This window comes from Schistocerca nitens, chromosome 9 (assembly GCF_023898315.1).
Source record: "Schistocerca nitens isolate TAMUIC-IGC-003100 chromosome 9, iqSchNite1.1, whole genome shotgun sequence".
Lineage (NCBI taxonomy): Eukaryota > Metazoa > Arthropoda > Insecta > Orthoptera > Acrididae > Schistocerca > Schistocerca nitens.
In genome coordinates, this window is record NC_064622.1 from 61,273,062 (window position 1) to 61,298,424 (window position 25,363).

A 25,363-nucleotide genomic window follows, 5' to 3' on the forward strand; every position below is an offset into this window, starting at 1 on the left:
TATGAGATGGCTGATGCTAACAGTGACCCATTGATATTGTGCACAGTTTTACATTTCTGAACATTTAAAGCATGTTGCCAATCTTTGCAAAACTTTAAAATCTTATCAAGAGCTCACTGAATATTTATACAGCTTTTTTCAGGCAGTACTTCATCATTGATAACTCATCATCTGCAGAAACTCTGAGGTTACTATTAATATTGTCTGCAATGTCATTAATATACAACATGAACAGCAATAGTCCCAACACACTTCCCTGGGACATACCTGAAGTTACTTCTCCATCCAAGAAAACATGCTGCGTGCTCCCTACCAAAAAGCCCTCAACCAGTCACAAATTTCACTTGATACCCATATTTCCATACTTTTGTCAATAAGTGCAGGTGTGGTAGCCAGTCAAATGCTTTTCAGAATTAAGAAATACTGCATCTACCCGATTCCCTTGATCCACTGAGTGTTCAGTATGTCATGTGAGAAAAGTGAGAGTTGGATTTCACATGGTCAGTGTTTTCTGTATCCATGCTTGTTGGCACACGTGGAACCACTGATGCTTAGGCTTAATTTAGTGTGTCTGTAAAAGTTCAATATTTTAATAAATTGTTTCTTTTCTTACAGTATAATTGTTTGAACATCAAAGAGGACAGATATTTCTGAGCTAAGTCTTTTATTTATATCAAGTTTATAATACACTTGTACATACAACTCATTTGCCATGTCCATTGCTAGTTATCATCATAAATCCAACAGGCGACCTTTTTTTAAATTGCTATGCCATTTTGCAGGACAACACAATCTATTAAATGGCTGAAGTCTTTTTCTTGAGTTCAAGTTCCTCCTGTTCACATTATTTCATTTCAGATAAAACAAAAAGAAGACCATTTATTTGTCTCATAAAATCAGTCAACAATATTTGGATTGGTGGCAGGTGGTGTGAAACGTATTTTCACATCAATAACACTCATATTAGGCAAGTTTCTGCGGAAGTCAGCCAGAGTATTGGCACCTTGTCTAGGTGGTCTGTCAAATGGGAAACCCATGGCCCTTTTGTCAGGATACTTCTTGTTACGTATGCCACAATAACTCGAGGCATCATCACAAGTTTCTGCATCTACTGATTGGTCAACCTGAAAAGCAAAATTTTATTTATTGTCATATTGTGAAGAGAAAGCAATGTAGTCAATAGAGTATGACATTCATTATGATAATGAATGCAGTCATCAAAAGGAAGGGATGTTTGCTAATACATAAAGTATTTACTATCTAAATGCCTGTTAGAATGCTAGATTTACTACATGCAAAGCAAATGTTAAAATTAATGAAAGTGTGTGTGTGTTATGATACATCATCATAATGTGTACATTGATTGTTATTTTTGATCAGATAAAACTTTACTCTGTAATAACTTCAGGGAGAGAGGTACAGTTAGAAACATTGGGCAGCAACATGTATCTTGAGGAATTTGTTCTTCTATTCTTATTTAACCTGTTACAGAGCATAATGACATGAATTTTGTTAATAATCATCAGTCTTTGAGCTACTGTGCTGTCCATTCCTCTTCCTTCTGCCACCTGTGCCAATCTATTCATCTCTGCATATATTATACCATGCTGGATGCTTTCAGCACTCTATTTACATATTCTAAAAGTTGTATGCCCCCTCCTTTTTTCCCCAATCTTTTGATCTCTCCTTGGTGGCAAGTTCACTATAATTGTAAGCCTTAGCAAATGTCTCACTAACCTCTCCATTCATATAATGATTTTTCTGCAGACTTTACATCTTGCCTACTCTTTCTAGTACCACTTCATACTGCACTGTATCTATTGACTTAATTTTTATACCCTTTTTTTTCACAATACATGCATCAGTTATATACAAAGGGGTGCTTTAGAGGCAGAGTTCCAGAAAAGTTTTCCCTGATGCTGTGCCAGTATTCGATACTAGCAAACCCATTTTGTAGAGAGCCTTCATCTGCCCCAGTCCGTATCTGGGCCTACCAGCTTTGGATATATTGTGTGCTCTTTCTTCCTATGTAGCTTTTTTGCTATTTATTGTACTCTGTTCTTCCCAGTTTCATATTAGCAAGGGACTATTTTTTCTCATTACTGATCTGCACCACAAAGTTACAACATATTGTGCAAATGATTAATGGGACAGCCCACTAATTGATTCATATTTTCTGCCTTTATTTCACTTATCCTTAATCATATGCTACTTTATGTTGCTTATCCATTCCAGTCAGTATTTCTTTTAACTCTTCCTTATCTTTGATCAGAAACTCGTATTCATCTGTGTATCTTAATAAAGTACCTGATTAAGTTGCACATTTATTCCTTCTGTTCAACAAAAACGTTTGGTAAGGTGCATCATTGCCTTACACTTTTTTAAAGATGAACTTGATTTTACCAGTTTTCTGCTTTTATTATTCTCCCTTCATAAAAAAGCAATAAATTAAAGCATTATGTAGATTTGATTAATAAACATACATATAGAAGATCTCAGTTGCCACTATCCAGTGGCATCACTCTTAACAGCACCTCGAGTAATGCTTAACAGTGACGACCGAAATGTATAGCTTATGAAGAGCTGCATGACCAACTGGAGGGGAAGAGGCCCAGAGGAAGACCAAGAGATAGATGGGTGAAGGGAGTGAAGGAATGTGTGACGAGAAGAGGAGAGAACTGGACGAAGGTGGAAGAGGGGGAATGGTGGAAAGACAGAACACGATGGAGAGGCTTGTGTTCCCGACAGACCCAGCCAGTGGCTGGAAACTGTCCAAGATGATGATGATGATAGAAGATCTCAACTTATTGAAGATCTCAGTTTTATTTATGTGCCACTATATCCACTCTTTAATAGCATTTGTGGCTAATAATAAAAGGCAGATTCAGGTGTACAGTAATGTACACAGGCATCATATAATTATAAAAATAATTCCCACATAGGTGTTTCAATCACATCTATGTATCCTAACAGAGTTTTGTATTTTGACAAAAATTTTGAATGGGTGCCTAAAAAAATTTTGAATGGGTGCCTAAAGCTAGGGCAGGAAGTCAACAAAAATTGAGATGTACATTAAAAACTTTTCTTACCATCCACCACACCTGTAAACTGTCTGAACATATTTTTGATAGCTAATCTCTGTAAGCATAGTAGAAAATAATATCAAATGGGACCTCCATTGTTACACTACATTGATACACTCATAAGGGTACTCATAAAATGGACAGTAACTGAATATTGTTACTAAAAAAGCAGCAACTGTTCTCAGAACAGTAATACTTGTAGACAACACCTGACCAAAAGCATCCGGATATCTATTAGTGGACATTGATGAGTGGCATGTCCAGCCCTTACCTTCCTGATGTCTTGAACTTTGCTGGGGCCACTTTCAGTGAGATGTCTGAATGTCTGTGGAGAAATGCCAACCCAGATGCTGCTTTATGACAACATGCTTTGTCATGCTACATTTAGCATTTATTAAAAGTGTAATAAGGGTACCACCCCCTAACCATGAAAAGTACCACTATGCTGCAAAACTAACTCCTTTATACTTCATCATTGACCCTACACTTGACGTCAGATAATGTCCTCTAGGCATTTGTCCCACCCAAAACTTTCCACTGGATTGCCACAGGGTGTAGCATTATTCAGCTCCCAAAATCACTTGTTTCCAATTGTCCACTATCCAGTGGCATCACTCTTAACAGCACCTCGAGTAATGCTTAGCAGTGACGACCGAAATGTATAGCTTATGAAGAGCTGCATGACCATTCTTTTTAACTCCCTATGCATAGTCCCTGTGCTAGCTAGACTGCTAGTAGCACTTTGGAACTCCAAGGTGATTCCTTCCACTGATTTCTTCTGATTTTTTACAGCCACCCTCTGCAATGCTCGATGGTCTGAGTCTGTCAGTACATGAGGTCCGCCTGGTCTTGGTTTAGGTGTGGTTGTACCACTGCATTTCCACTTCACACAGGCATGACATTAATCCCTAATCTTTCTTTCTTACTTCCACGTCACACTCACATCTCCATCAGTTGACTTGGGCAACTTTGGAAGGGTTGAAATGCCCTCATGGTTTTGTTACTAAGTGATGTCCAATGGCTAGTCCACGTTCGAAGTCACTGACCTCTCCTGACCGACTCATTCTGCTGACAACACAATACTCCTTGACTCCTTGTATACTGGTGAACCCATCTCTTATGACACCTAGTGGTCAGTTCCGTATTACATTGGGGTGTCCGGAGACTTTTAATCAGATAGTGTACATTTGCATTATGTTTACATCTACATCACTACTGTGCAATTCACAGTTAAGTGCTTGTTAGAAGTTTCATAGAACCACTTTCAGACTATATCTTTACCAGTCCCTCTCAACTACAACATGGGGAAAATGATCATGTAAATTTTTCTGTGCAAGCTCTGATTTTTCTTATTTTATGACAATGGTCATATCTCTTTACATTGGTGGGAATCAACAAAATATTTTTGCATTCAAGGGAGAAAATTGGTGATTGAAACTTCATGAAAAGATCTCACCACAATGAAAATACCTGTGGCACTCTCTCCCCTATTTTGCAGTGATGCAAAAAGAGTTGCCCTGCTTTGAACTTTTTTTAAATGTTCTCCATCATTCCTATCTAGTAAGGACTCCATAACATGCTGCAATACTCCAGAAGAGAATCTGTTTGTTTGCAGCCAGTTTACTTTAAATAAAATAAGAGAATGTTCTTGACTGATAACACATAACTATCCAAGCAGTATCAACAGTTGCTAGTAATGTAACCAATACAAACAACATATAATAACTAATTCTCACTTTTAATTAACTCACTTTACTGGCTTTCCATCATTATGGGATGGGATGTGAAGGAATGAAAGATTTTTTTAAAATTTGAAGGAAATGAAACCCTGCACTTAAAATATCAATTCTCTGTACTCTAATTTGCTGAAAATGGCATTAGGCACAAAAAAATAGGTAAAAAAACTCATCATACAGTATCTAGCTCATTTCAATCTTTATGTGTATGACTGAAATTATTTCAAGGATAAACATGACAACTAAAGCTCTTTTATTACTTACCTTATCATCATTATAGTTTGAGATCATGACAAAAAGTTCACAAGGGAATCCTTCAGGCGTCCCCTTAGGGATGAGCATGTGCTGAGGCCAGCCACAACCACAATAGTTAAACCTGGACAAACCTTCATTGTCTGTTGGCCGGTTTGTTGTGAGATCACGGAAAGTTTGCTCAAAGGGAATGGTCACAGATGACTCCGTTGATTTCCGCCTGATTGTATTATTTCCACTTTTCACTGAAAACAATAAGTCTTCTTGTAGGATATGTTCATAACTTTTCTATAACATTTCAATGAGCCTTAAGGGAAAAAAAGATAAAAATATGTCAATGTTGCAGAAAGTCACATAATGCCTCTGCTATTTTTCCCAAAAACCATAAGGTGCCTTTTCTCAGCTGTTTTTAAAGACATTTTCAGTTGCACTTGTGTGATGTGTTGCTTGATCTTTTTGTACAGGCAGAGTATATCCACACAAATACTGCTCTGTGGCTCTTTCATATGACTACTATTACCAACAGAAGATGTCATTTCTATAATTAAAAACAAAATGTTGTTCAAAGTGTAATTTTAGATGGCCAATCAAATACTGCAATGTGAAATTACTGTAGTTCAATATTCATTCCAACAATATTTGTTGTCAGTGTCATCAAAGCACAAAGAATAATCAATATCTCGAGTAATACAGCCCTATCACACAGGCACTACACTCAGTCACTGATGAAATAATGATTAAGAAGCATGTTGCTGTAAAGTTCTATAAATATACTTGGACAAAATATCACATGAGACTAATTTAAGGACAGTCTGTCAACTTAGTGTAAAATATTACACTTTTAAACAACATTCTGTTTATCGTTGAGTGCCCTTAATTAGGGAAGCTTTTTGCATAGAGTTTTTGTAGTTTTATAAAAGAAAGTGCATTTATAGAAATTACAAGAAAGCCTGATTGCAAGATTGTTTTAACATTCCTCATAGGATAAATTTGATTGTGTATTTCAACTATGTAAAGCAACAATTGAGAATTTTCAAACATCTTATGGGAATTCAGCAAAGTAGTATTAATAGCGACTGCCGATATTTCGGCAGGAGCACACCCCACCATTTTCAAGGCAAACTGCAATGGACAGGTGATGTACAGACAAATTTAAAACCTCGGTTGTCAGACTAATGCAGGAAAGCTAACACACACACACTGAACACCAGTGCCACCAAAGACAACCAAAGTCATAGATATTGATAGTGAGACTACGAACTAGCAGGTGAGGTAACATTGACGGTTTTTTGACAAGGAAGAGAGCAGGATTCCAAACAGAGTTTAAACAAAAACCTCCATCCCTGTTTACAAGGTTGCTCACTAATTTAATCTCAACTGCCTCCTTAATAACACTGTCCCAATAGCTGGACGTGCATGCCAATATGTCGATGTTGTTGTGTAACATAGGGTGATCAGTATCCAAGCAATGATTGGCAATAGCAGATCTACTTGGCTGCTGGAATCATGTGCCATTTAAGCTCAGTACATCGCTCCTCCACAGTCCTGATTGTTTGACCAATATATGCCATGCCACAGCTACAAGGAATGAGATATACACCCACCTTACGCAAACCAAGACCGAAATATCGGCAGCACTGTTAATACTACCTGGCTGAATTCCTGTAAGTTGTTTGAAAATTGTATTCACCAGGAGAAACTCAGATCTAACAATTGAGAACTCTAATACCATAAAAACAAAGATGAAGTAAAATAGTTCCAAATTTAACAACGTTTATAAATAACAAAGAAAGATATAAATATAACAGAGGGAAACATTCCACGTGGAAAAAATATATCTAAAAAGAAAGATGATGAGACTTACCAAACAAAAGTGCTGGCAGGTCGATAGACACACAAACAAACACAAATATACACACAAAATTCAAGCTTTCGCAGCAAACTGTTGCCTCATCAGGAAAGAGGGAAGGAGAGGGAAAGACGAAAGGATGTGGGTTTTAAGGGAGAGGGTAAGGAGTCATTCCAATCCCGGGAGCGGAAAGACTTACCTTAGGGGGAAAAAAGGACAGGTATACACTCGCACACACACACACATATCCATCCACACATACAGACACAAGCAGACATATTTAAAGAATAGCTGCAGCACTTAAGATCTACGAACTATCCCCTGTTGACCAGGTCCCCAAAACTTAACTCGTAACGAGATCCCTTCAAAGCAAATTGTCATAACGATCGTCTATAAAGGCTTCGTACAACGAGAAGAAATGTTACAGTTTATGGAATAATAACAGGTACTACCAAACTGTCTTGTCTCTTCTGCTTTATTTAACATAACTTTGTTCACAGTTTCATTTCACATTCACCACTCATTCACCGAAACCCTTTGATGAACAGTTTTGGTTACTTGACACCAACAGTCAATGATAATGATACAGCTTTTCTCGTTTTTTGTAAATTGAAGCCCGTTCTCCGTGATATAATAAAAAAAAAACGGTCTCAATATCGCGTCCCTCGTGAGATGCGAATATACTTATTCCGGAATTTACCGCCCTGTAGGTGTACTCAATTTAATGACCACACTTCACTGTCCGCTATTTTACGTAACTGAATGTCCATTTTTTAGTCTGATTATACACTGTAGCTATTTAAAATTCGCCCCTATATTTTCCACAACGCACAATTAGCACATCGTTACTTGTTTTCTTTTTTTTCTTCTAAGAGTAAACGGAAAAAAAAGACGCCGTATCATCAGCTTAGTCGATATAAAGCAAAACACCTTAATATGCCCAATTTTACCTCTTCTTATAGGATCGGCTACCTTACTCATTAATTTATTACATATTTTTTCCAATAACGCTAAACAGGTATCGCCGTTATTTTTTTTTTGTATTCAAAAGCATGTTACTACTATTATGACCGACCAAATCGTAACAAATCGCGCGGCGTGCGTTTTTAACGATAACTTTACACTATTCAAGTTCTGTTACAGCTATCTTGACTCGTAATGTTACACGGCCCCCCAGACTGTGATGTCTTGAAGAGGGTTCCAGACAGAACAGGCTTATTTTTTTTTTTTTTTTTTTTTTTTGTGTACTGTGACAGGAGAGGGTATTTGTTTCGGCGAATACACTCACTCTCAGATTCACTCAACAAGTCAGTACATACATTCTACAATATTTAAGTTGAGTTAATGGGCCTAGACAAAATGCCCTTAACTAAATTCCACATTTGTTTATAGGTTGTCTTAGAAACACTTCGCACTAATCACTTCATATTCACACCACACTTTTTTTTTTTCTTGGATGAAGCCCTCAGTTCTTCAACCGACTGTGCAAGGCAGGGATCACAGCCGGGTTCGACGATTGGCATCCCAGGCCAAAACCCTTATCAGGCCACTTGTTTAACCAGAAAGGATTTGGTCCTTTTCTTTTCCTCTTAATTCCACTTTTAAATCATCCATCCTCGCTGTTCGGTGAGAGGATAAATCATATTTCAGCGTTGTCATTGTTGTTGATACCAAGAAGGTATCTCATGGAAATCGTCGGTACATTCTTCAATTTTCTTTGTAAGTTAGTATAAGTACGTATTTATCCATTGGTGCTTTTATTTAGTCCACTGAGTGTAGTCTTGGTATCATTCAGTGTTTCTTGAATCTATATTTTGCTCTTTATTGATAATACTTCTTCAGGTCTATGTGAGGGAACAAGCCTTTAATTACATCAGTATCACAATCTGCCAGGAGGTAGCTCCCTTCATGAGGTATTTTCATTATTTTATATGGACCTGTATATAAATATTGCCATTTCTTATTCAGTCTTTTCCTGGTTGATGCTTTTGGGTGATTTCTCAATAAAATTTCTTCCCCTACATCATATGTGACTACTTTCTTCACATTTTTATCAAAACGGGTTTTTCTCAATTGTGCTTGATGCTTCAGGTTTTCGTAGACCTTCTTCACCATATCTTCTTTCTTGGTAATCTTTTGTTCTATCGCAGGTAATTTCTTCATCCATTCTGGCACAATACTTTCACCAAATACTATTTGGTTAGGTGAATAACCTGTCGATAAGTGTGGCAAGTCATTATACACTTTCTCAAATTCATAAATCCAATCGATCCATTTATAATGTTGTTTGGGTATGTACGTCCGTAAAAATCGGTTCAACTCTCGGAAGATTCTTTCAACCGGATTTCCACAAGGGTAAAATCTTGAGATGTAAATGTGCTGGATTCCTTGTTCTTTCATAGTGTCTCTCCATACTTTGCTTGTATAATAAGCAGCGTTGTCTGTCAAGATCATTATAGGTTTGCCAAGCTCAGTTATATAGTTGTTGATAAATTTGCGTAACATGGGTCGAACGTGGAGATTTTTCAAAGGATATAATTTCACATATTTTGAAAAGAGATCATAGAAAGCTAATACATATTTGAACCGTCCACGTGTCACGGGACATGGCCCACAGACATCACATGACACCAACATTAAAGGTTGTTGTGGGATGATAGGATGTAATTCTATCTTCCGACAATAGTTTATGGGTTTCGCCTTCTGACATATTTTGCACTTCTTAATAATATTTGTAGCTATACGTCCCAAATTTGGATGATAGCAGTATTGTGCTATTTTGGCTGTACATTTAGCGGAACCAAAATGACCCCAATTCAAGTGAGTGTACCATACTAGTGATTCTAAATATTTATTTGGAACACAAAGTTTCCAAACATCTTCTTCATCCTTCCTCCGATACAATATTCCGGATTTTAATTGATACTGTTCTTGAGAGTGACTTAGCGTTTTGCTTTCAACAGCATTCCTAATGGCTTTCCACAACTTATCATCTTCTTGCAGTTGTGGAAGACTTCGAGATAGCTGTGAAATCTGCCTCTCATAATATTGTCTTGATAAATTCATGACTTTAAAGTCAATAGTCCGTTCTTCACACTCGTCGTTATTCTTTCTTTTCGGTAGTCTTGAAAGAGCATCAGCTATGATGTTGTCTTTCCCTCTGATGTATTTGAGCGTAATATCATATTCTTGCAGTAGCAAGGCCCACCGGGTTAAACGTGAATGGAACATCCTTCCTGTTAAAATAAAAGATAAAGCTTTGTGGTCGCAGAATACAATGATCTTCTTTCCATATACAAAATAGCGAAACTTCCTAAGGGACCAGACCACGGCCAGTACTTCCAATTCAGTAGTACAATATGCACGTTCACAGCTAGAGAGTGTTCTGCTGGCAAACCCAATTATTTTGATGGTACTGATATCTTCTGGATTGTCCATCTGGAAAAGAGTGGCACCCAATCCTGTTTCAGAAGCATCCGCAGCAATATAAAAATCTTGATCAAGTCTCGGATGATGTAGCAGTGGAGCATTAGTCAAAGCATTGCGGATGTTATCAAAAGCTTGCGTGCATTCGGAATTCCACTCCCACATGACATTTTTTCTTAACAGCCGTAACAAACAGTCTTGGCTTCCTAACTGATTGGGTAAAAATCGTCGAAAAAATGAAACTAAGCCGATAAATGACTTTAATTCCGTTCTATTCTTTGGATAAGCACATCTGTTAATCGCATCCATCTTTTTAGGATTTGGTTTTATCCCTTCAGGAGTGATTATATGTCCAAGAAATTTCAATTGGTTATGAGCAAACTTGGATTCTCTCAAATTTACAGTAACTCCGTATTCCAAAAATTTCGCAAAAACTCTTCTTAATAAGTCCAAATGTTCCTCCCAAGTTTCAGAAGCAATTAGCAAATCATCCACATATAAAGTAACTTCATTCAAAAGGTCTCTGCCCAGTACGGTATCTAAGGCCGATATGAAAACACCACCGCTTATTTTCAACCCAAATGGCATGACAGTAAACTGGTAACTTCGGCCCAGAAAAACGAATGCAGTATATTTTCTAGATTCTTTCGATATTCTAGTTTGCCAATATGAACTACGCATATCCAAAGAAGTTAAGAAGCGGGCACCATAAAACTTTTGTACTAACTCTTCTAGGTTCTCCGGTCGCGTTTGTACAGGTATAATGATCTTATTGATCTCTCTGGCATCCAACACCAATCTGATGTCACCATTGGGTTTAATTACCGCCACAAGAGGGTTACAATATTCAGAATCTGAGGGCTCAATAATACCCCATTCTAATATTTTATTGATTTCCTTTCTGACTACTTCTTTCTTTGTCCATGGGATAGAATAGGAAGTACGACAAAAGGGTTTATGTGCATACGTCTTTATATGGTATTCAAAGTCTTTTATTATACCCGGACGTTTACTAAAAATTGACTGATATGCTTCCAACAAGTAGTACAGTTCATCCCTTTGGATAACAGATAAATATTCTGATTCTAACACCTTTTCCTGCAATGACATTTTATCAATCATTTCTTCAGAACATTCAATAAGGCATATATCATACACATTTTCATCATCAATACTGACATATTTTGCCATTAGATTCATACACAACTGATTTGGAATTACTCGGCCCTTTCTCAGGGTGGTTGTCAAAACGTTACCATTGGAATTAAATATACATTCACCTTTCTCTAAATTAATGATTGCACCGGTCTCACATAAAAAATCCAAACCCCAGATACATGGTACTGTCATTTTAGGAACAACCAGGAATGTACTTTCTATTTGAGCCCCCTGTATTGTAACGTCAACACGTACCTGTTTCACAACTTTTTGCATTTTTGCGCTGAACGCGCCAGACACGGTACATCCTGTGATAGGAAAAGTGGGCATTTTTACCCCTCGGCTTATCTGTTTTAAACAGTCCAACGTCATGACACTAATAGTTGCTCCAGTATCAATTAATATTTCAACATCAACATTATTTATACTTGTTGGAATTATTGCCTGTAAAATTTGTCCGCATTTATTAGAAACTTCAGGTTTTTCTTCAATTAACTCATTCCTTATATCCTGATCATTGTTGTACCTTAATACTCTCACTTCAAATTGATGCCTGCCTTCCTTCTCCTTTCCAGTCATCCTAGGAAGGCATTTGGTGACTGGTATTAGTTTAATCTATCTCGTTGAGTCATCGGTGGGGGTTCATGAACTTCCACAATCCGTACAGTATGATCCGAGTTATGGTATTCACCCCGTCGCACACTGGAGGCTCCTTCGCCCATTGGTATAACTCCTTGTGCTGGATGAGGACTCGAGGCATTTGTTCCATCCTGCCGATGAACATTATGCTTCGAATTATCTTCCCAAGGTCGAATGCTATTGGGTTCATCACTTGGGTACCTGTTACTCTTATTAATATCACTACTATGCACATTCGCGTCACCATATCGAGGTTTACCTCTAGCACAGTAAGTATCTCTTCTATATTTATTATAATCATTGTTTTTATTGCAACCATAGGATGAAGATTGTCCACGCTCCTGTGATGCGGGTTTGACCTGGTTTTCGGTATTATTATTATCATAAGTTAAATTATTATTATTATAATTACTCGTATTACTATGAGTGTGAGTCGACATTTGATTACTACTCATTTGTCTTGCGTCTTCCATAATCATATCTATAGAGTCAATCACCGACAAGAATTGTTCTACATCGTGGTCAGGAACATTTATTAACTTTTCACGTATATTTATGGGCAACCTTCCCTTCAAAATTCTGATCACTTCCTTGTGAGAAATTGGATCACTCCAATAACGTGTCTTATTTATGTACTTTTCAAAATATTGCCTTAAAGTACTCCTTTTACTGTTAAAATACTCAGGTTGGTAAACCTCTTTTCTTAATTTCTCTTGTTTACTCGACGACCAGTATTTAGCCAAAAAAAGTTGTTCAAACTCAGCGCAAGTATGGCAACTTTCACTTACTTCGGCGGCCCATAATGCGGCTTCTCCGGTAATTTTGGATACTATAAATTGAAGTCGGTCGTGTTCTGACCAGCTACGCGGAAATATTCTTTTGAAATTATTGATAAAGATTTTCGGATGCAGGTTGTTCTTTTCAGTGGAGAATGTTGGGAATTGTCTACTTTTAAAAATGCTGTTCTCCACCTTTAAAGAAGACAAATATCCTCGCTGACCAAAAGAATCATCATCTTTACCAACCGAATCATCAACTTCCCAATGCAAATTTTCACCACAATTGTACTTCGTATTATCACATGTTCGGTTGTTTTTCAACCTATTCTCCGAACGTTCGTCCTCTGTCAACAAATTTTGTGATGACTTTCGTTCTAACTCCGCCAATTTATGATTGGTTTCCTTTTGCCATTTAGGTAACTCATCAACTATTTTGTCTTTTATTTTCTGAAATTCGCTAGTGAAGAGCTTAATTAATTCATCATTTCTACTTAGGTACTCATTGATATTTTCATTTGGCTGGGATCCAATAGTAGTCTTAACCTTGTCTACAATTTCATTTCCTTTTATTTCTATCCATTCAGATAGATCTTCGTCAAGTCTTTTAGTTTGATCTACTAAATACTTGTCAATCCCCTTACGAGCATCAGACTCAAATTCGACTATTTGTTTCGAAAGCTCTTCTATCTGTGCGCTAGCATTGAAACAGCTGCTTTCACACTTAACCATCCTATTGGACAGGCCATCATAACTCTTCGAAACTACCTCATATTTCTTTTCTACGTCATGAAGTTTTCCCATTAAATTATTATATTGCCTTTCTAAGGTGTTAGAAAACTCTACATCTAGTTCTCCAAATTTCGCATTTAATTGAGTCTCCCAGTCCGTCTTTAATTCTTTCTTAGTATTTTCTAGTTTATAATCAAAGGTGTTCAGTTTGCTTTCCAAAGAATCCATTTTAACTTCTAATGAACCAAATTTGGCCTCAAATTTTTCATTTAACTTTTGATTGTCCTCTTTTAATTGCTTATTATCTTTTTCTAGTGAACCAAATCTTCCATTCATTACACCCATTTGAGTATTTATTGATACCAGCATATCAAATATTTTTTGATTAATATTTCCATTTTGAGGATCAACTTGCTGATCTACTTCCGAAACCTCAAGATCTTTATGTTCTCCCACGCTGCTTACCTTACTTATCATTGTATTTGAATCTCCTAACGGCTCTAAATCAATAACTGTATTATAATCTGTACATGTCTCCTGTCCCACATTGAGCTCATGGGATGCATCATCCCTATCCTCTTCACTTTCCTCTCTCTCTCTACTCATTACTCTACTCAACTGCACATTATCATGTACTCTTTTCGTTCGTTTTGACATGATTATTCACTACCAAGACATACACTTATTTTCACTTTGTATATATATATATATATATATATATTTATCTACCGAAATCACAAGTCTCAACTTCCTTTTTTTTTATAATTATACAGTTATTTTAATCATACCTGGTAGTATCGCTCACTTTTAGCGATTATTGAAGAATACCTCTTTCATTGGACAGACTCACTGGCTGCTACAATATTTTCCAACTCTAGGGTTCGTGAATCCGGATGACACTCGACTCGATGCAGCAATCCTCCTCGATCGAGCCGCACGTTGTGGCGCCACTTCTACCGTGACTTCCTTCGCCGTCGGCGTTGTCGTGGTTACCGTGAGACCGTTATACCAAGAGGAAAGGCGCGTCGATCTTAGAGCATGAGATATGATGACCTTAAGCCACTGACAACACACAACGGTCACGGTAGCACCTGATTCCAGAATAGCTGCAGCACTTAAGATCTACGAACTATCCCCTGTTGACCAGGTCCCCAAAACTTAACTCGTAACGAGATCCCTTCAAAGCAAATTGTCATAACGATCGTCTATAAAGGCTTCGTACAACGAGAAGAAATGTTACAGTTTATGGAATAATAACAGGTACTACCAAACTGTCTTGTCTCTTCTGCTTTATTTAACATAACTTTGTTCACAGTTTCATTTCACATTCACCACTCATTCACCGAAACCCTTTGATGAACAGTTTTGGTTACTTGACACCAACAGTCAATGATAATGATACAGCTTTTCTCGTTTTTTGTAAATTGAAGCCCGTTCTCCGTGATATAATAAAAAAAAAACGGTCTCAATATCGCGTCCCTCGTGAGATGCGAATATACTTATTCCGGAATTTACCGCCCTGTAGGTGTACTCAATTTAATGACCACACTTCACTGTCCGCTATTTTACGTAACTGAATGTCCATTTTTTAGTCTGATTATACACTGTAGCTATTTAAAATTCGCCCCTATATTTTCCACAACGCACAATTAGCACATCGTTACTTGTTTTCTTTTTTTTCTTCTAAGAGTAAACGGAAAAAAAAGACGCCGTATCATCAGCTTAGTCGATATAAAGCAAAACACCTTAATATGCCCAATTTTACCTCTTCTTATAGGATCGGCTACCTTACTCATTAATTTATTACATATTTTTTCCAATAACGCTAAACAGGTATCGCCGTTATTTTTTTTTTGTATTCAAAAGCATGTTACTACTATTATGACCGACCAAATCGTAACAAATCGCGCGGCGTGCGTTTTTAACGATAACTTTACACTATTCAAGTTCTGTTACAGCTATCTTGACTCGTAATGTTACACCCTCTCCCTTAAAACCCACATCCTTTCGTCTTTCCCTCTCCTTCCCTCTTTCCTGATGAGGCAACAGTTTGTTGCGAAAGCTTGAATTTTGTGTGTATATTTGTGTTTGTTTGTGTGCCTATCGACCTGCCAGCACTTTTGTTTGGTAAGTCTCATCATCTTTCTTTTTAGATATAAAGAAAGATATAAAGTAGACAGAACTAAACATGAATTAACTGGTAGAATCATCTAGGATTCTAGATCACAAAAGAAACTGTGAAATACTACAACAGGAAATATCATCAACAGCAAGAGTATTTTAATTTGAAACTATGAACAGTTATAAGTGACAGAGATGGCAGATAGTAGAATATTCTGTTGCTGGACATGCTTTGTGAAAGAAAGCCAATGATTTCTGGTTCGCTTTATCACATAGGCAGTTTGAATTCTTTTGACAAAAACATTTGGTTCTGAGCTTTTTTTATTAGAAACTGACTTTTCAGCAGTCTTTCCGCTCCCGGGATTGGAATGACTCCTTACCCTCTCCCTTAAAACCCACATCCTTTCGTCTTTCCCTCTTTCCTGATGAGGCAACAGTTTGTTGCGAAAGCTTGAATTTCGTGTGTATGTTTGTGTGTCTATCGCCCTGCCAGCACTTTCGTTCGGTAAGTCACATCATATATATATATATATATATATATATATATATATATATATATATATATATATATATATATATATATATATATATATATATATATATAAAGAAAGATGATGAGACTTACCAAACAAAAGCGCTGGCAGGTCGATAGACACACAAACATACACACAAAATTCTAGCTTTCGCAACAAACGGTTGCTTCGTCAGGAAAGAGGGAAGGAGTGGGAAAGATGAAAGGAAGTGGGTTTTAAGGGAGAGGGTAAGGAGTCATTCCAATCCCGGGAGCGGAAAGACTTACCTTAGGGGGAAAAAAGGATGAGATCTTTTTGCAAACTTGGTTGATATATTCTTCCCAACTGAGTTTGGGTCACTATGTGTTCCTAAATGTTTGATTTATTTATTTTATATTTTCTTAGACAGCCTAAATAGAAGCTAGCTAAAATAAAAAAGAAAGGGTCAAAGGACAGAGCCCTATGGAACACCAGTATCAATTTTCACTAAGGTAGGTTATCTGTTTATAAGTGAGACAAACTTTCTTTTGTTGTTCAGGTAGCATATTGCTAACGTAAATCTGTGTACATCATAATGCTGTAATTTTGTTGGTAATATGTTAAAAGTAATGCTGTCATATGCTTTACTTAGAGCTAGATTTACAACTGTTCTTTCCAAATGACTGTGAACAGGGTATGTCTCATTATAGCAGTTATTACAACTTTCTCCTTCTCCATCCACTTATGGAGCATGGGAAGGATTATTGCTTACAAGCCTCTGTGTATGCTATAAATAGTTGTAATATCGTCTTTGTGGTCTCAAAGGGAGTGATACATAGGGAGTAGTAAGATATTCCTAGATTCATCACTTAATGTTGGTTATAGAAACGTTCTAAGTAGGTTTTCACTGGATAGTTTGCATCTGTCTTCAAGCATCTACCAATTACGTTCTTTCAGCATATTTGTGACACCCATGGGCCAAAAAAACCTGTGTCTATTCATGCTGTCCTTCTTTGTATCCATTCAATGTCACATTAGTTCTGTTTGGTATGGATCCCACAAACTTGAACAATATTCCAGGATGGGTCACATGAGTATTTTGTGTGTGCTCTCTTTTGGAGACTAATTGCTCTTCCCTAGTATTCTACCAATTCTCATAGTAAAGTGGCACCATCTTGTTATTTTCAAAAGCAGTTAAAGTCTGACTGCCAGTTTCCAGAAGAGCTGCAATGATAGTTCTACCTGCCTGAAATCCATATTGATTGCTGCAGAGGAAGTCATATTTTCCAAATATATTACTTAAATGAAAGTATATGAGTGATTCAAATATTTTCGAGAACATTGCCAAAACAGCTTAGTATTAGTAAGAGCTTAGTATTGTAATACTTTTCACTTCTAAAGTAAGTATTGTAACAAATTCCTTTGCTCAGTCTTCAGTTATCATCACTTTTGTATACCGTATTTGATACAATATTAGCATGTTTTCTCTAATTTGTACCAATTATTTTGTATACTTGTAAATTTTGTATACTTGTATACTTGTAAATTTTGTATACTTATTTTTATATTTACCTGAGGAGCTAAATTTTGTTAATGGACAAGAAGAATAATCTTTTATTTTTAAATTTTCTGATAAGTTATCAAAAACATTTCCAACTCCATCTTCCACTTTACACTCAAATAGAATGTGTATTCTTTAACTTATTGATGAATAACTTAATGGCTCCAACCTCTAACCTCTTATCCATGCCACACCAAGTTAACTGGTTTCAGATGGTTGCTTATGGCAAAGTTTTGTCCAGCCAACTATGTCCTACTTAATCCTTGTGTAACCTCATCTTCTCCAGACCTCCCCTTTGTTTTGCCATGTGAAGGAAACATGGTTGAGATGGCTAGTGTTTCTGTGAAACCCAGTTTGTCTGTTTTTCTTATAATTAGAAGGTTAATTTATCTTTTTTATCATTATTTTGCAATTTTTCCATTTATAAATATTTAAGATCAGGAAGTTATACTAAACACCAAAGCAGCTACTTACAGTTAGTTGTGAAACGATCAAGCTCAATGAAAAGGAGTCTTTGATCTCTCAGCAAGAGAGTAATGCCTCGTTCATCAAATTTGGGTGCCAAAAATATTCTCACTGTTCCTAATCGTTGAGGACCTTTGTTATTGACCTGAAAAGAATGTACACGTATGCAGCTTTAATGTTCTAGTTGATGACCGATCACATCATTAAAATACAAGAAAAATATGAAAAAAAGAACACATGCAACCTAAATGTAGTTTTAAACCTAAATCTACATTTGTACTCCACAGTGGTGAAGTGGGGGGTACATATAGTAACAGTCTCATTTTCTCTCCTACTTAATCTATTTGCAGATGATGCATGGGATGAAAGACAGCCAGAGCCCTTCAGTATGACACCCAGTTTCTTTAATTTTGGTGTTGTTGTCATTACCAAAGGTACATTTTGGAGGAAGTAATGTGTTTCATGACTCATTTGTTAATGTGGACTCGGGATTTTCTGAGTTGCGCTTTCCGTAATCCAGAACATTCCCCTTCTTATGGCTCCCACTGTGATTTGTTGAACATTTCTATAACACTCTCACTTCGACTTAACAAATACATGGTCGATCATGCAGCTCCTCTGTGATCTTTTCTAGCACTCCCATTTATCCTACATAGTAAGTATCCTAGACTGATGAACAATACTTAAAAAATGGTCAAATAAGTTCATGTGTAAATTACACTTTCTTACAATTCTTGCAATAAATCTGGATAAATTTATGTGATTTCACCTTAAAATCATTGCAGATGGAAGCTCCTAGATATCTGAAAGTAGTAACTGATTCAAGCAATTCATCACTGATCATCTACTCAAGCAATGTTGAATATTTTTTATATTTATGTGGATTATATTCCAGTTAAGTTTGGAGTCAATTGCACTCTTTGTACTGGGCACTGATCACCTTATCTCTGAATATTGTATCAAGTTTCCAACAGACTTACTTCCAGGTGCACAACTGTGCAATCTAAGAAAAGCCTCATAAAGTTACAGACTTCATCCGCTATGTCATTTATGTAGGCAGCCCCACAGCCCTGCAGCCAGGCGACTAGCGCAAGTTTTGGTGTTCTCATAGAGATAAGTCATTTTAGATTATAAAACCATATAGTTTAGTACTGATTACATGTTAAACAGGTGTATTAGTGTGCCTTTTAAGTTAAAGGTTTTATTTTTCTTTACATAATATAGCAGAAAATGCAAAAAGATCATACAGTCATATTTTCTGTTTACGTTTTGCCACAGGAAATCTATAGAATTTCGTTTTGTTGTCCTTTGCTCTCTCCAGCAATTTAACTGTAGCATACCTCTTCATTTCCAGAAAGTAGCATAAAGTTTCAGTTGTTGTTTCAGAAACTTTGCACTGTTGTTTTTGTTTACACACAGTTGCATATAGGCCAAATTTGTGAAAACATATTTTCGTGTTTATCTGTAATTTAACTGACTTATTCTTCATAAACTATTAAGTTTATCATGAGTGTAAAGTGCTTGACTTGCCGTAGAATTGTTAGGTTGGGGCTTTGGTGTGTTGGGTGCTGTAGTTTTTTCCATGTGGGTGACTGTAGTGGCGCGGGAATAGGGGAAGTAAATGAGACTCATCAGTGGTTTTGTAGGATATGTAGTAGAGATAGGAAGATACTAGAACAGGAGGGGAAAATTGCTGCCCTTCAGGCTGAGTTAGGCAAGGACAGGGGAGATCTAGACAGGTTAAGGAGGGAGAAGGGTAAAGAGGGGTGGGAAGTGGCAACAGGCAACAGGAGGAACAGGCCTAGAATTTGACAGCTTTGTGGTGAATGTGGAAAATAGATTTGACCTGTTGCTTCAGTTAGAAGCTGGCGAACCTCAAGCAGTTGCAGGTGTAGACAGGGCACAACAAACTTTCAGCAGCAAATTGAAAAGTAAGAATGTAGGGAAATTAGTAAAGAGAAAGAAAGTGTTGTTGTTAGGTAGCTCCCATGGAAGAGGTGTTGGCCAACTTTTGCAGGATGAACTAGGATCAGAATACCAGGTCACCAATTTTTTTAAACCTAGTGCTTGTCTGAGCAGGTGACAGAGGATTTAGGATCACTTTGCAAAGATTTCACTAAGGAAGATACCATGGTTATAGTGGTTGGGGCAGGTAATAGTATTGACAGAGAGCCTGGGTACAATATAGGTTGTGACCTGGCAAAGATTGGATCAGCATCGAAGCATACTAGTGTTGAGTTTGTATCTGTTCTTGGGCGCCATGACTAACCTTATTTGAACTCTTCTGTCAAGAGAGTTAATTTGGAGTTGGGACGGCTGCTTATGTTGGGTGCAGGGTCACACATTGGCGTGGTTCCTATTGATTCTCTCAATAGGTGGGATCATATTAGGCATGGCCTTCACCTCAATAGGGAAGGGAAGGGTAAACTGGCTGGGAAAATAGCAGGAAAGTTAAAGGGGGGAGGCACTGTCATGAGTGATAAAATACCAGTGGTTACAGGGTTCAGAAAATACTCTTTTTTAGGGTGGGGAGGACAGAAAGAAAACAAATTTCAAGAGAGGTTAGAACTGAGACAAACCTTCAGTTTGAGAAAGAAACCAAAAAACATAAATCTAGCTTATTACATCAGCATAAACAGCTATTGGTTAAGAATTTTCAACAGTCAGCAGATATTTCAACTCTACCCAATTTTAACTCAGTCAATGTGAAATGTCAGCTATCTTCGTTGCATCAAAATATTTGAGGACTGAGAAATAAAATGAATGAATTAATTATCTGCACAGATGAATTAGAGTCTTCAAGGTGTAGAACTTTTAAGTGTTACAGGTTTTAGGTTAGCATCTCACTTTTGTAGAGCAGAAATGGAGAAAGGAGGAGTTGCCGCATTCATCAGGAACTGTCATAAATTTAAGAACCTAGACATTCAAAAATTTTGCCTAGAACAGCATATGGAAGCATGTGCAACAGAAATAGAATTTCACAAAAAATCCTTCGTAATATTAAGTGTATATCGAGCACCTGCAGGTAACTTTAATCTGTTCGTAAACCACCTTGAAGCTGTACTGGCCCATTTAACAACCAAAAACAAAGAAATAGTGGTTGTTGGTGATTTCAATGTAGATTTCCTTAAAGACTCTCCCAATAAGAACTTATTTGAGTTAGTAACACTATCATTCAACTTAATTCCCACTGTAAAGTTCCCCACTAGGGTAGCCAATTGCTCACAATCAGCCATTGGTAATATCTTTATAGAAAAGTCCAATGAACAAAATTATATTACAAAACCAATAGCCAATGGCCTCTCAGACCATGACGTCCAGTTCCTTCTGTTAAATGTTAATACTGACCAGGATATAAAATCTGTTAAATCTGAGCTCAAGAGGGTAATCAATAAGCCAAAAATTGATTATTTTAGGACACTCCTCAGAGACATTCACTGGACTGATGTTTACAGTGCTCATGGCATGAATGAAAAATATAACACTTTTACTAATAAAGTGCTTACCTTATTCGAACACTTTTTTCCCTCAAAACTAACCAAGGTTAGAGCAAAGTCTACAAAGAAGTCATGGATTACTCAAGGAATAAGGGTATCTTGTAAAACAAAAAGAAAACTGTATCTGTCAATCCAAAACAGTTCTGATGTGGATGCTATAGCACATTACAAGAAATACTGCAAAATATTAAAGACTGTAATATGGACATCAAAGCAAATATATTACAAGGAAAAGATAGTCATATCAGATAACAAAATAAAGACAATATGGGATATAGTGAAGGAGGAGACCAGTAGAACCAGATATGAAGAGGGACAAAAAGCATTAAGACACATTGGTGACAGATGTGTATAGTGTCGCAGAACTTTTTAACAAACATTTTATAACTGCAACTGAAAAGATGGGGTTGTCAGGTTCTGCAGATGCTGCTATGGAATACCTTAGACCAGGCATTTCAGGTAACTTCCATAATATGACTTTGACCCTCACTACCCCAGCAGAAATAATGTCCATCACAAAATCTTTAAAATCAAAAACATCTAGTGGGTATGATGAAATATCAACAAAGTTAATTAAAGAATGTGATTCTGAGTTAAGTAACATATTAAGCTATCAGTGAAATATTTCCTGAATGGTTGAAATATGCTGAAGTTAAGCCACTGTTTAAGAAGGGTGATAAAGAAATAGCATCTGGTAACTAATTACATGTGGGGTCCCACAGGGTTCCATTTTAGGGCTCTTACTTTTTCTTGTGTATATCAATGACCTTTCGTCAGTAACATTACCAGATGCCAAGTTCGTTTTGTTTGCTGGATGATACAAACATTGCAATAAATAGCAAATCAAGTGCAGTCTTAGAAAGATGGGCTAATAAAATATTTGTGGACATTAATCACTGGTGCCTAGACAATCTTTGTCACTAAGCTTCGAAAAAACACACTACCTGCAGGTCAGAACTTGTAAGGGGTGTCCCACGAGTATATGCCTAACATACGATGACAAGCAGATAGAAGTAGTGGACAGTGTTAAATTCTTGGGGTTACAGTTTGATATTAAATTCAACTGGGAGGAGCACACCACAGAACTGCAGAAGCGTCTTAACAAATCTCTATTTGCAATGCGAATCGTGTCAGACATAGTGGATATAAAAATGAAAAAGCTGGCATACTATGCTTACTTTCATTCCATAATATCATATGGGATTAGTTTTTGGCATACTTCATCGAGCCAAGCTAAAGTTTTCCAGGCACAAAAACGTGCAGTGAGATTTATATGTGGTATGAACTCAAGAACATCCTGCAGAAGCCTGTTTAGGGAACTAGGGATACTAACTACTGCTTGACAATATATTTATTCCTTAATGAAATTTGTCATTAAAAATATATCACTTTTTCAAACCAACAGCTCAATTCATGGAATCAATGCTAGAAATAAGAATAATCTTCACAAAGATTTAAAATCTCTTACTCTTATAAAAAAAAGGTGTGCATTATTGAGGAACACACGTTTTCAATAACTTGCCAACAGCCATAAAAAGCTTAACAACCAATGAAATTCAGTTTAAGAGAAGCCTAAAGGATTTATTGGTGGTCAACTCATTCTATTCTATTGATGAATTTCTCAGTAGAACCATCTGATTAGTGTCTATATACCTTCTGCACAATTTCAGTGCAGTAATGTGTTCATTGTAAATAAGTATTATAGTAGTTCTGTTACATGTTTATCACGTTATAAATAAAAAAAACTTTTTTTATTTTAAATTCAGTGCATTAGTGTTTGTAAAATGATTCTTTCATATAGTGTTCATTAAAAAAAATGACGATCATTCCACTTGGGATCTGTGGAACGGTACATTAGCTTATTTGTGCGAGTTGTAAATATTTGTCATGTATTATTGTTTTTCTGACATGTTCTACATCCTGATGGACCTCTTTACTATGGATCAATTGGAATGAAAGTACATCTAATCTAATCACGTACAGCAATGGCGTTTAGTTAAAAACAATGCATTGAGTTCTGTCCATAACGAAGTCTTCAATCTAATCCAATGACTGTTTGGATATTCTGTATGCACTTATTTTAAATATTGGATGTTGGCTTCTGTCTCAGTTTCTTCAGCTGATGTTTGTTTGACAATGATTCAGACATTTTGACAGCACAAGTGCCTGGCATCGTCAAAGATTTACCCTCCATTACTGGTGGTGAACCAGTCACTACCAGCAATGAAGGGTGAAGCTTTGATAATGCTAGCCGCTTGGGCTGGCGAACTGTCGGAAAAATCGTCAAACAAATGTTGCCCAAGGAACCCAAGACAGAACCCAACAAGTGACTATGAAAGCCTCAACAATTTTATCAAAAGCTTTCTGGGAGCCACCCTGAACTCCACCAACTACTAACTTCTGGTTACCATGAATGAGCAGAAGAAACTTTGTCTAATATGATCTGTGCTTCTGGAAATCATGTTTATTCCTACACAGGAGTTGTTCGGTATCCAGAAATCTCATTACATGTGAGCATAGTACATATTTCATAATTCTGCAAGAAATTAATGGCTGTCGGATAGTTCTATAGTTTCAAGTGTGCATCTTGTGATCCTACTCATAGACTGGAATGACCTTCATTGGACAAGCTCCTTTGCACCAGTTATCTGCAGTAAAAGAGTTCTCAAAGAGGGGTCTTTGCATATTGAATGTAAAATGTAATGAGCACCCCATCAAGTCCAGTGGCCTTGTAGCTGTAACACTGTGTTTTAATTAATCAGTGTGGACTGAGCTGCAATCAAGTTATCCACTATAACAGAAATAACTGTAGAAATATGTGAATGATATATCAGCCAAATGATTATTGGTGCATATATAAGATTTTCTATTTCCTGGTTAACATTCTGTGCTCACACTCCTTCCTTTATGCCTCATACATGCAAAGAAAACAAGATAGTGAAAATGAAACTGTTTAATTAATCATGCGATCAGTGATGCTAAAAATAGCCATCAGCTTCAGATATAAAACAAATAATATTTGCCAGTTGATTAAATATAGTGTTATCATAACAAAAATTAATCATTTCAGTTATTTACCAATAGTATAAAATATACTGTTTCCTTACATTTATTATGTATGTGAAAGGTTTGTGGTTCAAATGAGTTATTCTTGCAAAGACATTTCCTCTTGGAGTAAAGTCCATTCCTCTTGTAAGATTTACATCATTTTGATCATATGTTGTTTCCAGCTGGTTTGGAGCTTTTGACCCATCAGTTTGTACTGAGAAACCTGCTATGTTCACATTATCAAATTGAAGCTGTGGAAGAAATAGTTCAGTGTGTCATTTAGTGTATTCTTTGTATCAACATTGGCAATTTTGTTTCCACTTTAAACAGTTTTAATAAATAATAATAAGATTACAACTTGCCACTGTTTTTATTTTGTGCAAAGCAGTTAATTCTAATATCATGTCACTTCTGTGTTTCAACAGTTTCAGATCCAAAAATAACATCCATTATGGAACTAACTGAAACAGACTGGGATATTCCCTCATTATTCTTAAATTTTAGCCTCTATGTGACATATTATATTTTC

General features: G+C 36.6%; 1 protein-coding gene across 1 annotated transcript in view; it reads right to left on the reverse strand.

Moving 5' to 3' along the window:
• Positions 1-647: 647 nt before the first annotated feature.
• The window catches only part of LOC126202905 (phenoloxidase 1-like), a 38,787-nt gene continuing 14,071 nt past the window's right edge, over positions 648-25,363 (reverse strand). The window contains exons 10-13 of the mRNA XM_049936981.1: positions 24,894-25,085; positions 18,299-18,434; positions 5,084-5,316; positions 648-1,124 (exon numbers count right to left, since the gene is read on the reverse strand). Coding sequence (XP_049792938.1) covers positions 897-1,124; positions 5,084-5,316; positions 18,299-18,434; positions 24,894-25,085 — 789 coding nt within the window. The 3' untranslated portion in view covers positions 648-896. The remainder of the gene's footprint in view (positions 1,125-5,083; positions 5,317-18,298; positions 18,435-24,893; positions 25,086-25,363) is intronic.